The sequence below is a fragment of the Lolium rigidum genome, chromosome 7, assembly GCF_022539505.1.
Source record: "Lolium rigidum isolate FL_2022 chromosome 7, APGP_CSIRO_Lrig_0.1, whole genome shotgun sequence".
In the NCBI taxonomy this organism is placed as follows: Eukaryota; Viridiplantae; Streptophyta; class Magnoliopsida; order Poales; family Poaceae; genus Lolium; species Lolium rigidum.
In genome coordinates this window covers 120,944,846-120,958,845 of record NC_061514.1, presented here as the reverse complement: position 1 = coordinate 120,958,845, position 14,000 = coordinate 120,944,846, and the positions used below count along the sequence as shown (strand labels likewise).

Genomic DNA, 14,000 nt, shown 5'->3' with positions numbered 1-14,000 from the left:
GTACAACCACTTCTACTAACCACGTTGGTTCTTAGTTTCGAGCTTTATTTATATTGATTGTTCAAGGCATGTTCTATCTAGCAGGTGCATCAAATTTTCTTTGGCAAGAGTATCTCTACATGCATCATATCAAAACTTGGTGGGCATCAAAACCTCATAGAAGAGTGCAATCCTGATAAATAAGACAATCATATGTGGGATAAAACTGCAAAACATGCAAAAATAAAACATGTGGTCAAATAAGCAGCAAAACAACACGGTGGCAGTGCCTCCATGGTCAATGTTGGAGGTCTCTATTTTTGGGGAATTGCAAATGTTGCAAAGGTATTTTCAAAATGCCACAAATGTATCGTTTTGTTGTGCAAGCACGACTAAAGGTGCGGCAATGATATCATGACGCATGCTATAAATAAGTTTCTTCAATGTTGCAAATGTATCTTTCTATTCTTAATAGGTGATCCCATTTCTCTTTACATGCAGCCTATCCACCTCATCAAGCATCTCTGGCCAATCATAACTTGCCACGTCACCCCATTTTGCTTGGTCTTCCCGCAGCGGTGCCACAATTTCGACGCTCCCAAGCAAAGTCCATTTAATTGTTCAGTTGCCGGCTCATCTATTAATCAGTTTATTTTTCTGGCTTAACAAATCTTTCCGACTGCTCCGTTCCTCTTCCCAATCGTCTTCTCTACTAAAATTGCAGCCAAACTCTCTAGCAGAATTCGATCCGAAATCGAAGAAGGGGAGTCCACGATCTCCACTAACGGGGTAGCTGACCAGCCTTCCATTTGCTTTTAAAGGCCCAGACAAAGCACCAGAACAATACCATAGATCTCCATCTCCCTCCTTTCCCCTTCGTCTGGATCCACAAACTGGTGAGGTCTCGCGGCGCTACTTGCAAGCCATTCCGGCGAACTCCGCCAGGAGATGCAGGCCGGTGCACACCGCGAGAAGCACGTCCCGCGCAGCAGGAGACTGGCCCCGCTTACCTGATCAAAGAAGGTTCGTTCGCGTGTTCGTTGTAAGTTGGAGACTTGGAGAGGCTATCCGTCCTCTCAGCCTAGTGAGTGGAATCGTCATGAACTCTGCATCCAGGGAGGGTCCTGTTTATATTCTCTTTTCAGATCAGCTGGTAGGAGTCTATCTGGAGATCCCGAACTTGAGTTCATACTTTCAAGTTCTGATTCTCGGTCAACTGGTCAAGTTTGTTTATTCTGAAGTGTAGATTCAATTCTGACCCCAGCTCTCAGTAACTGGTCAAGTTTGTTTAAACAGCTTCGTGGAGATATGGCCGATTGAGTAGGCCCGTCAGCCTTCATACTCGGGAGATGGTCATCATGGGAATAATCTAAGGTGCTCCAGTAGTTTAATCTTTCTCTGTACTATTTTCCATTTTCTTGAAATAGAAGCTTATATTGCAGTCTGTTGTTGAAGCCATCAAACCACGTCCGGTAATTCCACAGTTCCTACATTATTTCTGTAACTAGAAGAACAACCATTCTACGCGTCATCTCCTAATAAGGTAACAACCGTGCTCTTCTATTTCTATTGTTTTCCATTATGTAATTTATATGGAATTACAGGTTTTATGAATAACATGCAAGAATAACACTATCAGTATGTTGAATCCACGGTTGGTTCCAGATTGATGATTCTGATAATTTGTTAAGTATGTGACTTCTCCCCTGGTTTCGTTCCTGCTATGACTAATTTCCAGTTGACACTGCCGAGTCAACCCATCAGGCTAAGTGTCACTAGGTTTGTCATGCGTACTGAGGATCGCTTAATGTTTGTGTTGCAAATACAATATGTTGTTTTCTTCACGCGACAATCCTAGCTGAAATTTGAATGGTCAGGTGCCATTCTAGAAATGACTGAACATCATCCAACTAATATGGTTCTTTCTTGACATTATAATTCGTTTTTAATCAGTTGCAAAAAATGCCACTTTAGTTTTTTCTTGACTTTATGATGCATTTTTAACCAGTTGCCACAAAAATACCATTTTGTGGGGAGGTAAAATAATACATTCAGTCTATACAACCTCCCGTTCTAATTTCTCATGTAGTTACGTTTACTTTTCAGGTCAAGACTAAAAGGAGGCGATGCCTCCCATTCAAATTCTCATATAGGCACATTTAGTTTTGAGGCGAAGTCTAAAAGAAGGCGATGGCCAATATAGGCCAGCCAAAATGAAGTTTAAGCGTATCTGCTGGCTATGCATTTCTCAAGCATGTTTTCTTCTATAAGTGTATATACAAAGTTAATGGGGAACGTAGCCCATGAAAGTGCTATAGGGAAATTCCAACTATATGTACCATGATTTTTGTTACTTTTATTATTATAATTTGTCTCACTTAAAATTTTAAGTTTTTTATGCTACATTTGGTATTGCATGTTTATCTTATTTTAAGTTGTCTAATGATCTCGCAGCAACGCGCGGGGTATCATCTAGTTTTTGAAATGAACACACACATGTTACATGGGCGTTGGGTTTTCATGTTAAGAAAGACAAGTGGTGGACCCAGAAACATCTCAAAGCCTCGAAAAACATGCTTAAAATGAATTTTTCGAACAAAATCACAACACAAAGTCACATAAGGTAGGCATGGCGAGACTAGAAAGCATGGGTAGGTGCCCGGGTTGTAGGGATGCTAGAACCGCCCCTAGAAACAACGACACATATTTTTTTTTTACATTTGGCTACAACCAAATGAAGATTTATTGCATACATGAGCATGTTTGACATGTTGCATCATCTTTACTTAAGTTTCCAAATCAAGAGGAAAATGGTGCAATGATACTGAAAAAAATGGTTGTGGCGGGAGATTCAGTATTGCATTGATCGAGGCCCCAAATTCTTCATGGATCAAACTTTTCAAATCCGCCGGCTAAAATGCCTTGCATCCGCCATATTTTAATCTTTCCTTTTCTAAACCTAGCATCTGCCCTTTTCAAAATCAAAAAAGGAAAAAGAAAAGAATGGATCAAAACAGTGGAGACATGACAATTCGTCGAGGGGAAAAAACAGCTCAACCACTATAGGCCATACTAACCGTTGGATCCACAGCTCCAAAGCCGTCCGATGTAGGTCAGGTTCCGGCACCCTCCCTTTTATTCGCTCCCCGAACCATCCCTCCAGATTTGCTCGCCCAGGGTTTTAGCCGCCGCCACCGCCGCCGGACCCGTCGCAGAGAGAAGCGCGCGACAGCGACGTCGGACGCCATGGTGCAGCGCCTGACGTACCGGAAGCGCCACAGCTACGCGACCAAGTCCAACCAGACCAGGGTCGTCAAGACCCCAGGTGAGATCTGCCTTCTCCACGGGTTCTCTCTGGCCGCGATTCGAGTCCCTGGGTCGTCCGTGCGCTGAACTCGCGTGTGATATGGTGCAGGAGGGAAGCTCGTGTACCAGTACACCAAGAAGAGGGCCAGCGGGCCGAAATGCCCGGTCACCGGCAAGAAGATCCAGGGGGTAAGCGTTCGCGTGTGATCCTTTGGCTTGAATCCGCTTGCCTACTGTAGTTCCACCTTGATTCGTAGCACTTTTGACGGTATACGTGTCTCCTGATTTTCTTTTCTGACCTCTGCGATCTTTTATATGCTGTATCTGTTTGATGTATGCTTCTGGCGTGGCGGTAGCAACTTTATTTGTTATTAAATGTTAGCGTCCTTAAGTGTTCCATGTGCATTGGTTCTGTAAAACATCAATTCTGCTAGTGCCCTATTTAAAATTTCATCTGCTATGCATGTTCTGAGCATTTGTTACTGCAGCATTTCCTATTGTAGTGTAGTTGGGCGGTTAAATTTTATTGCATCAATCATGAATATGCTGGTTCCAAAGGGAATGCAAAACTGATTACAGATTAACAATATGGTACTATTGCCACCATCCCTGCATTGTAGTGCAGGCGTGAATCTTGAAAATTTGCTGGGAGGTTTTTGTTATTACAACTGAAAGGGATGCTTGATTGCAACATTGAATAGCAGTTTATCACCAAAACAAGCAAGCCTAAGCCATCTGGGTTATAATTCCTAAAAGTTGTAGAATATGTTTGTGTGTTTATACATGTTAAAGGGCCTTCATTATTATGGTTCATAGTTGTTCGCTATTGATGAGTGTAGTGGGCTTGGTGAGTCTAAGTAAAATGAGCTCAAAAGTAAGTGGGCTTGCTCTTTGGGTTATATGTTGTTGTGGCACTTCTTAGTTCTTACGTCTGTCGCTTGATCCAATATTCCAATGCAAGAATCTCTTACTTAACAGTTTTTAACTCACATGAAAATAAGATCTGCTGAAAATAATTTTGCTCTGTTTATGTGTTGTTGGCAATTTATTTGCTGAAGATGTAAATATCTTTCATGCTGTATACTGTCAATGATTTGTCCTTGCAACTTTGCAAGTTATAATATTGTTTGTTTGATGTTGTAGATTCCTCACCTTAGGCCCACTGAGTACAAAAGATCCAGATTATCCAGGAACAGGAGAACTGTGAATCGTCCTTATGGTGGTGTTTTATCTGGTCCAGCTGTTAGGGAGAGGTTAGTACATCCTGTATGAACTGTTGGCTAATCATTCTCTATCTTCCGCCATCTAACAGTTTTTGTCACAGGATCATCCGCGCTTTCCTTGTTGAAGAGCAAAAGATCGTGAAGAAGGTTCTGAAGATCCAGAAGACCAAGGAGAAGCAACCATCGAAGTGAAATGGCTGAGGCCCTTTATACTCATGAGATTTTTTGGAGGACACTTGGTGACAAGTGCTGAGTCAAGCCTGCTCAGTATGCTAAGCTGGTGGTTTTCTGAATTAAACAAGATTTCAGTCCATTTTCTTGTTTTGATGGTGGATCTGGATATTGTTACCCAATGCTATTACTTTGTGTTTGACCTGAGTACTTGGTTTATACATCACGGTTTTAGGATATCTTTGCATTATTGTCACGGTGTTGTTGTGAAATGTTATGTGTCGTTGCCTTGTGTTCTTCTTGCTGATCCTGGAGAATTTTTCTTTCTTTTGAGTGACTATGCATACAAGATTGACATGTTTATGGTTAACGTAAACTCTGTTTTTCTTTACCAGCTATCCCTAACATGGAGAAATTGGTGTATATGCATAACATATGTTCACGGAATCTAAAACAACCTGTGCTTGCAAAAAATAAAACATGTGCTTCGTTATGCACCAACTGGACAAACTTTCACTCCGTTTCGCTGCCAGGAGAACATCTCGTGCTTTGGCAATAAGTGCCTTAATATGGATCATGCTTGTCACCAGAAGATTGTGACCGTTAGATCAACCCCTTGGTTGCATTTCGGAAAGTTTGGGAAGATGTTTCCAACTCAGAATTAATTTGTGCAGGACTGTTAACCTACAATGGTTCAACCATAATCTTCTTAAACATGTTTTCGAAAAAAATTGAACCCTTCGCAAGACAATAGGTCCTCTGGAAACAACAAACACATGTTTCACCATCCTAAAAGAATATCTTGGCATCTTTTACTCCATGGAGAAAATTGACTAGACATTTTTAACGAAAAATACTCCATCCGATCCAGATTAACCAACGCAGATTTAGGAAACGTTTATTGAACCTGCAACAACTAATTTGGATCAAAGGGAGTCATGATTCATGAATGATTTTCTAGTCCAACTAAAAAAAAAGAAAAATAATTGCATAACTGCCCCGGGTCCTCTTCCAGATTCTCAGGACCTGAATCCTGCTTCCCCAGTCCAGCCAACCCAAGAGCCCTATAGCCCAAAGCCCCAAATGGCGGCTCTCCTAAACCCTACGGCTCGGCGGCTCGCCGTCGCTGCCTTCCGCCGCCTTTCTACGCCGCCGGCGGTGGAGCCCTTCGTAGCCAACTGGAGCACCCAAGGTTCGCCCGCCCGCCCGTCCAGCCCCTCCCCCTCCTTCTCTTGCGCTCTCTGGTATAATCTTGCCTTGCGTTTGTGTCCTACGGAGTTTCGACTTTGGACAGTGCCTTTAATCTGGATCATACTTGTACTTATCTTATGAGCCATGATCAGTTGTGACTGCTTTACTGAATTCCATAACTGCTGCTCTGAACCACAAGGGACATGCTAACCGTGCTATTTCTGAAATTTTTAACAGCAAGACACAATTCCAGTCTGGTGGAGGTTAATGGCGGATTTGGTGAGATGGTTTCCAGCACACAGAAGTACTACGTGTTCGGAGGCAAAGGTGGTGTTGGGAAAACAAGCTTGGCGGCATCGCTCGCTGTGAAGTTTGCCAACCATGGTGAACCGACGCTCATAGTCTCTATGCACCCAGCACATTCACTGGGTGATACACTCGAACAAGTATCTGAACTCTTGTGTTATATTATAAAAGATGCTAGTGGGGTCAATTCGTTAGCATTTTTGCTGAATATCTTGCTTGTGCTGTCGATAGGACCTGAGTGGCGGTAAAATCGTACCTGTCACTGGAGTTGACTCTCTTTTTGCGGCCGAGGTAGGAGCAGCCACACCGTAATGTTTTGCAATATCCATTTTCATTCTTAAGTGTTATCAATTCGGTGTGCATAGCCACCCCCAGTTGTCCAATCAGAAAACACACGCTTTTATAGTCCACAGAGGTAGTGAATGCAAGAAGTTGATGTTCCATTTCATTGGTGGAACTGTATTTTGTCGTGTATCGATTGTACGGTTTCCAAGGGGTGGTGAATGCTGAATTGCTGATGCATATACATTTTTTGAAGTCATTGAGCGGATCCAGTTCTGCTCATGTTTTTTTTTTTTTTTGGTTTGATCGGTGGAACTTATTCTTTACAGATTGGCCATGTGGATGCGAAGGAGGACTCTTCTAGTTTTGGATCTTCAATGCGTAACATGCTGGGCAAGATAGGGCTTGGAGTTCTTGCTGATCCGGTAAACATTGGCTCAGAATTTTGTTCTTTGTCTCTCTATTGTGCATTTGAATGGGTTTCTAATCCCACTACATTCAAGTATCAAACTGAAGTTTCCTTCATGTAAATTCCGGTGACTGTTTTCAGTCCCTTTCTTGGCCATTTCCAATTTCCAATTAGCAAATGCACTGATAGGACACAAATCGATAATATAAAATGATTGGCAGCACAGTGCACCTAGTCAATGTCTTTTTCTGTAATTTTTCTTTTTTATTGCGTTCACATTGATGTGTAAAGCTTGTACTCCATAGGTTACAGCATTACATGTATGCTCACTGCTGCCCTTCCCTTCTCTTGATTGGCAACACACCTGAGGAAATGATGGGTCTTGGAGTTGGACTTGAGTTATTGGTGTGATATGCTTATGTTACTTCAATTTGTAGCACAGTATCAGTTTTTCATCATTACGTTTGCATTCCATTGCTCCACAAATTCACGAACAGTTTCGATTCCATATTGTCTGACATAGAGATGCCACAAGTAAAGCTTTGTCTGCTCTTCTTCCAGAAGAGAAGTGCTTCTGTTTTCATGTCTTACTAAATCACATTACTTATGCCTTTGATATCTTGCCACTTAAGCTGGGAAAAAATAAGCTGCATGAAATGCTGATGAAAACTCCTGGATTGGGGGAAGGCATTGCAATTTCAAAGGTATCAACCAAATATTACAGATTCTTGTGAGATGTATAAATGTTGATCGCGTACTTCTTAAAGTTCAATCATCATCTGATGCTTATCCTTTCCAGCTGATACAAATCGTCGAACTGCAAGAGAGCAATAAATTTAGGCGCATTGTTTTGGATACTGGGGCCACTGTATGCATTCTCCTCACTGAGCCCTGAATCCTTATGCACTGTATTTCCATTTCTTCCACTCCTAATGGATTACTATACTTATATTGCACAGGGGCATACACTTAACCTTTTGTCTGCTGCTACTTTAATGGAGAAGTTCCTCAGTATGGCCAATAAGGTGAGCTCTGGTGTAGCTGCTAAGTGCTAACCTTACCTCTTGTAGCTTTATCCTGGTTCCATGAACTTCATTTGACCGAGTATGTGTTTGTACATGTTTTTTTCGTTGGGATAATTACGTAACAGTAACCTAGTGTAGGTATTAGTGATTATTAAGGAACAATGGCATGGACAAAACAGTATCAAAGCTAACTTGATGGGAGACTTTTCCGCATTGTATTCACTAAACTTGATTATAGATTTATGGCCATGAGGTTGATTGCGAGGAAAGAGAAGAAAGCGAACAAACTTTATTATTAGGTTCAACTTGGTAATTTTTCTTTGACAAATAGAACATACGCTTAAACTTATAATGCAAAATACTTTTCACCTGGACATCTAAACTGTTTTGAAACCCTTTGTGCTCTTCTCCGTTATCTGTAAAAATATGACTTCGTTCATTAATCTTATTTTACTAAAGTATCCAAATCGATATTCATGAAGTACAAGATGGTATGTGGTATGCAGCATGTGCTCAAATGTCATTATGCATTTTGAAAACATTTTTGTCCAAACATGTGTTACTTTGAATCAAATTGTTAATTTAAATGTACACTACAAATTAGGCATCCATCTACATTGATGTAGGAAGCACTGAAGTTTTAACAGCTGTTGGAATTCTTTTGGAATTTTTCTTGAATTTAAGCTCTGCTGGGATCCTGGAACCAGTCTCATGTTTATGTGATTGTGGAAGTAAGTATAACATATGTAACTGCACATGGACATTTCAGGCTGCGAATGTAGCATCTTCATACCCTGCTCTTAAATCAGTTTTTGGGAAAGAGCAAATAGATGTAAGTACATATTATTTTCCAGTTTCAGTAGAGTAGGAGTATATATTTTAAGTATAGAGTACATACTGATCATCTTATTGTTCATAGCCTGCCAAGATAGAGGAACTGAGGCAGCAGATTGCCAGAGTACGTGATCTTATACAAGACCCACAGTTAACCGAATTTCTCATTGTGACGATTCCTACGGTAAATATTTGTACAATAGTCGCAACCGCTATTTGATGCAAAAGCTTGTTGAGGACAGAGAAGTATAAAACCCATTGCTCTTTTCAGGTGATGGCCATTACAGAATCATCAAGGTTTCATGCTTCTTTAAAGAAGGATGGTGCGCCAGCAACAAGGCTTGTTGTAAATCAAGTATTGCCTTTATCTGCCTCTGAATGCAGATTTTGCGCTGTAAAACGGAAGGTACAAAGTTGCTACCATTCTTGCAACTCACAGAACATCCTATGTGATTTCCGTGGTTCATATTGGCAAGGAGCTTAGTGTAACATAGATTTCTAAAAGCTTCTTCTGCCCAATGGCAGAGTCATAACTTAGCAAAGCTACATCCCTTGCAACTTGCCTTCTGAATTGCAGTCACCTTTCTGAATATAAAACCTGTCAATTTCAGGAAGAAACATGGGCCCTCAATATGATAAGTGCGGATCGTGAACTTGGTGGCCTAAAGCTAATCCAAGCACCACTGCAGGATGTGGAGGTCAAAGGCGTCCCTGCTCTCAGATTCTTCAGTGATGTGGTATGGAAATAGCTGCTATGATGTGTAGACATGATGGGAATTCTGGTTTCTTATCTGAAGCTGCAGGACATTGGTATGGGTGTAATGTGCCATGGCGGGGCTATCCTAGAAATCTCTAAAAAAGATGAAATCCCAGCAGGGTATCAGTCTGTTCAGGCTGTAGAAGTATTGAAGCTTGCCCCATTACGTAGAAATACTCGTGGGAAGCCTGGAACCGTTAGCTACCGCACTTGGGACACCAAAAAGTTTCAAGGGAAAAACTGTTCTCCTTTCTTGGTATCTGGACATTATCCTGTGTGCATAACTCAACAACTTGGGAAGAACCTATTGTGATCTTCAGTTTGCCCCCTATTTTGTCATAACTCAAACCATTTACATAAGCAAATCTGGACGTGCGCTATTGCAGGCTTGTTTTCATTATTATTAATCTTTGTTCAAAAAAATATATTATTAATCTGGATGGATAGTGGTTGAAAACACAACTACTTAACATATAAGACATCATGCAACATGCTCATAAACAGATTTCGTAGGTCATCTACATTACACAATAAGTATATGAGATGCAGCACTAGTATTCTTCTTCATCAAAGATGATGCGTTATGAAAAGCTAGTTGTATGCACTTCACATTCCACTCAACTAACGCAAACTGAAGAAGGTTTAAGTGTTTAACACACTATATGAAGCTCCGGTCAGCTTGCCTTTTCGCTCGTCTTAGTTTATTTCTGCTTTGCTTTCTCTCATTTTAAGAGTTTGCTTTCCGGCCACCTACAGGAGTGCCTTCTGTATAGTTTTCTCCTTCCATGAGACTTCCCACCGGCATTTGGATATAAAAATATTGGGCGGATGTTGAAGTAAAAACAAGAACCCCTTTTCTATCAATAACATAGCAGCTAGTATACCAATTCCTCTGTTTCACGAGGCATATAACTTTTTTGAAATTTGATTGCAAATATCGGGTGTGGCGGTGTGCATGCCATTTTCGAAATGTAAGGTCTTTCTTTTCTGCATTTAAGTGTACACGCTGCATGAATTCTTCTCAAGATGCCGACACAATTACGTCGTAATCATTTCTGGGAGGACAGAGAATGCCAAGATACAAAAATGTGATTGAAAAATCTACATTTGCAGTGTCCAGATATGTGAAGTAAATATTGGTGCAACTAAAACATAAGGCATTTGTGCATTTACACTGTGTTTTTTTCCCCTCTTCTACATGAAGCTTATTCTATTTAGCCGGTCCGGCATCATGCAGTACAGCTTGGCCTCACCTCTGGACGTTGTTACCTAATTTTCTAGCAAATATCGTGATTTTTGTGCATGATTCGCTGTTTAGATAAAGATGCACATGTCTAGGCAAAAGGTGAAGATAATACTGTATTACACAACACCAGGTGGCACCAATCCCATTGTCTTTGCGTATGAATGATTCACTCGTGACAAAATAGGTAAAGTGCTAAACACCAAAAGAGAGGAAATGATCTGCACGAGCACTGCCAAACGGCCCAAACCACACAAAGCCGCTTAACCCAGGAAAAGTGTACGCTAAGTTTGAATGCCCACTAATAACAAGGGGTTTGAAGCGTCATCTTACTATCTTAGTAGCCCAAATTAATATAGTACTGCCAATTAGTGCGAGCAGTTGAGCACACATTGCTGTACGATCGATTCCACGCTGGTCGGCTGGTGTTGGCAGAACTTTAAAACTAACTTAGGGACTAGCGACTCAATTCCATATCAATTGTTGGATGTCCACAATTCCACATATTAAAAGCCATCTACACAATTTTTTTTTGCAAAGCACAAACCAAACGCTCACAAATACGTACATACACTCACCAATATGAACACACGCACGCACACCCTACCCTATGAGCACCTTCGAGAAACTGGTTCATGAACTTGATCCGGTGGGTCTTAAGATTGACGAAGTCACCACATACGCATCGCTATCGACGGGAACGTCGCCTTCCACTGAAGAAAATTCTGTCTTTATGAGACACCAAAGCGTCAAACATAGGATTTAAACTCTGGTGGGCTAGGGGTGCCACTGCCCTCCTAACCATCCAACCACAGGTTGGTTCTCGCCGTCTAGACAAACCTGCGGCGGTCTTGATATAACACATGAAACTCACACCACACACCCGATCCCTGATCATAAGGAATAGATCTGCGCCCACAACACTAGCAACACTTAACGCTAGAATATGTAGGCCTAAAGCGGGTCGAATACACAAACTAAGGACCCGCCCTAGTCCTCGCGTGCAGCCTCTTGATCTCGTCCAGCGCCACGTTATTCCTCTATCTTATTATAAATGCGACAATCAAATAACGAAAAATGAAAAGGAAATCGTAACGGTAACGGAGGCACAAGATTTTAACGTGGAAAACTCCTCCAACACGCGCGGGGGGGGGACCACGATCGCCAACCAACAAAACTTTACTATATCGGAAGTTTTTACAAACGTCGTAGGTTATCTTATAATCTGATAAACCCTAGCCGGTGGCTTACATGGGGTATATATAGACTGCGGCAACGATCAGCTTCGACCCAAACCTCCGACAATGGGCTTCACTCTGCTTGTCAGAAGTTAGCCTTCCTTTAATATAAATTTGGATCACAGCATAACATGTTTGATCAGAACTTGCATGTGAATCAACATACGGAAGAAAGCCTTAACCTGATTACCTATCCGATTTTCTTCAATAGTTAGTTTATTTCTAATATTTTAAAGGGTGATCAACTAAGAGATGTAAAGGTGAGCCAAATTAATCTACGAAGAGAACCCGACATGATGAGAGAGTGCAGTGAAATTACCAGCCCAGCTGGGTTTCAATCGCAGTGTAGGAGTCCCTTACTCCTGCCCACCTAAAACTCGTCATATGGCATGTATAATTCTTTTTGATTATAGTCATCTAAGTATAGGCCGTTAGAGGGGCCCTGGCGCTTTGCCACGCACAAGGAAAGTTTCCCTCCAAATAAGCTGCCCTCGTGGAATGAGGAACTGTAGCTGCACCGAAAGCGAAGTCCTCATGGACCCGATTTTCATTCGGCCACAATGACCACCGGTGAGAAGCTGGTAACGTTTCCATTTTGACTCAGCTGCATGTATATGCACATGATTGCATCGGTTTAGGGCATCTCCAATAGGTTGACGTATTTTAAATATTCGAAATATCCGGTTGTGTCCGTTTGCATCGGTATTGGCACCCCCTTGGTTTGTTTCAAGCTTGAGGGGATGCCGCGGTATCACATCATCACTATCTTTTATCTTTTTACTATCAAGTAGTGTCATATCATGAGTAGGGAAGTTATCATATAAGATGGATTGCAGTATGGAAGTATATCTCTCTTTTAGTTGGTTATCTATGTATCCCTTGGTGTGAGTTATCGTTATGGAATATTAATGAGAAGTTTTATCATTTATATATTGCACATCTTATTTTAGTTTGCAATCTCTATTATATGATTGATCTTGTTGTTAGTATTTGTATCACTTTGGGAGCATTGAGTAAATCTATTTGGTTTTGGCAAACTTAGAATTGGTCAATAGCAACAACACTTTGAGTTTAAGTAGAAAAAGGAACACTAAAAGAAAAGTTCTGATAGACAACGTCTCAAAATCGTCCGCTAAGGGGTATTTTTCGTCGCCTATGGGCCTAACCCGACGATATGGGTTCTGTTGTCTAAAGTGCGTCAGGCAAAGTCCTACGACGGTTTTTTCGGTCCGTCGCGCTTGGGCGCCCTTCCGCCACGGAAAATCGGACCGTTGCAGAAATGTTTCCGGGAGCCCGTTGACTGCTGACGTCATGCAAACTGACACGTGGCAGACGCCGTTAACTGGCAGTTAACGGCGTTAACCGGCCGAAACCCCGTGGTAGATGGTAGGCCCACACGAGGCATGCCACGTCTTAAGCGGGCCGGCCCATTAAGTTTGCGGGCCGGGCCAGCCGACTTAGTTTGACCGGTCAACTATATAGTCGGGCTGGTCCATTAGTTACGTGGGCCGGGCCTAACCTATAAGGTTGACTTGTCAAAACATTAATGGGCCGACCCACTAAGCATGTGGGCCGGGCCGAATGCACTCGTTTGACCGGTCAACAAGCAAAAGGGCCGGCCCAAAAAACATGTGGGACCCACTTTCCTGTTATCGGGCCGGCCCATTTACCAAGTAGGGTCCACCTTAAAGCAAGTGGGCCGGCCCAAGAAGTTATTGGGCCGGCCCAATAGCATGTGGGTCCCACTTTCCCGCTATCGGGCCGGCCCATTTAGTACGTGGGGTCCACATTAGATCAAATGGGCCGGCCCACCAAGCCGTGGGCCGGCCAAAGCACGGTGGGTCCCACTTTCTCGTTAATGGGCCAGCCCATTTAGTATGTGGGGTCCACCATATAGCAAGTGGGCCGGCCCAACAAGATAGTGGGCCGGCCAAAAACACAAGTGGGTCCCACTTTCCAGCTTAAAGGGCCGGCCCATTTAGTATGTGGGGTCCACCATATAGCAAGTGGGCCGGCCCAACAAGATAGTGGGCCGG

The 14,000-nt window shown here is 42.3% G+C and overlaps 2 protein-coding genes and 1 long non-coding RNA gene across 4 annotated transcripts; all 3 read left to right on the top strand.

The window, feature by feature from the left end:
* The first annotated feature begins 657 nt into the window (after window positions 1–657).
* On the top strand, window positions 658–2,313 carry LOC124677021. Of its 2 annotated transcripts, none has more exons than XR_006993916.1 (3): window positions 658–1,353; window positions 1,435–1,522; window positions 2,086–2,313. It is a non-coding gene; the product is annotated as an uncharacterized LOC124677021 (long non-coding RNA). The 2 variants fall into 2 exon arrangements; XR_006993915.1 differs by having other exon boundaries at window positions 1,422–1,522.
* Window positions 2,314–3,169: 856 nt separating this feature from the next.
* Window positions 3,170–4,972, top strand: LOC124677020 (60S ribosomal protein L34). Its single transcript, XM_047213025.1, has 4 exons — window positions 3,170–3,304; window positions 3,395–3,474; window positions 4,429–4,538; window positions 4,610–4,972. Exons 1-4 carry the CDS (start codon window positions 3,226–3,228, stop codon window positions 4,698–4,700), a joined length of 360 nt encoding a protein of 119 aa, XP_047068981.1. The 5' UTR covers window positions 3,170–3,225; the 3' UTR covers window positions 4,701–4,972.
* Window positions 4,973–5,756: 784 nt separating this feature from the next.
* LOC124677019 (ATPase GET3B-like) lies at window positions 5,757–9,839 on the top strand. The gene is made up of 11 exons (XM_047213024.1): window positions 5,757–5,871; window positions 6,108–6,316; window positions 6,408–6,467; window positions 6,788–6,883; window positions 7,500–7,571; window positions 7,667–7,735; window positions 7,827–7,892; window positions 8,662–8,724; window positions 8,812–8,910; window positions 8,998–9,132; window positions 9,338–9,839. The coding sequence occupies exons 1-11, from the start codon at window positions 5,763–5,765 to the stop codon at window positions 9,473–9,475; spliced, it is 1,116 nt and encodes a 371-aa protein (XP_047068980.1). The 5' UTR covers window positions 5,757–5,762; the 3' UTR covers window positions 9,476–9,839.
* The last annotated feature ends 4,161 nt before the right edge of the window (window positions 9,840–14,000 follow it).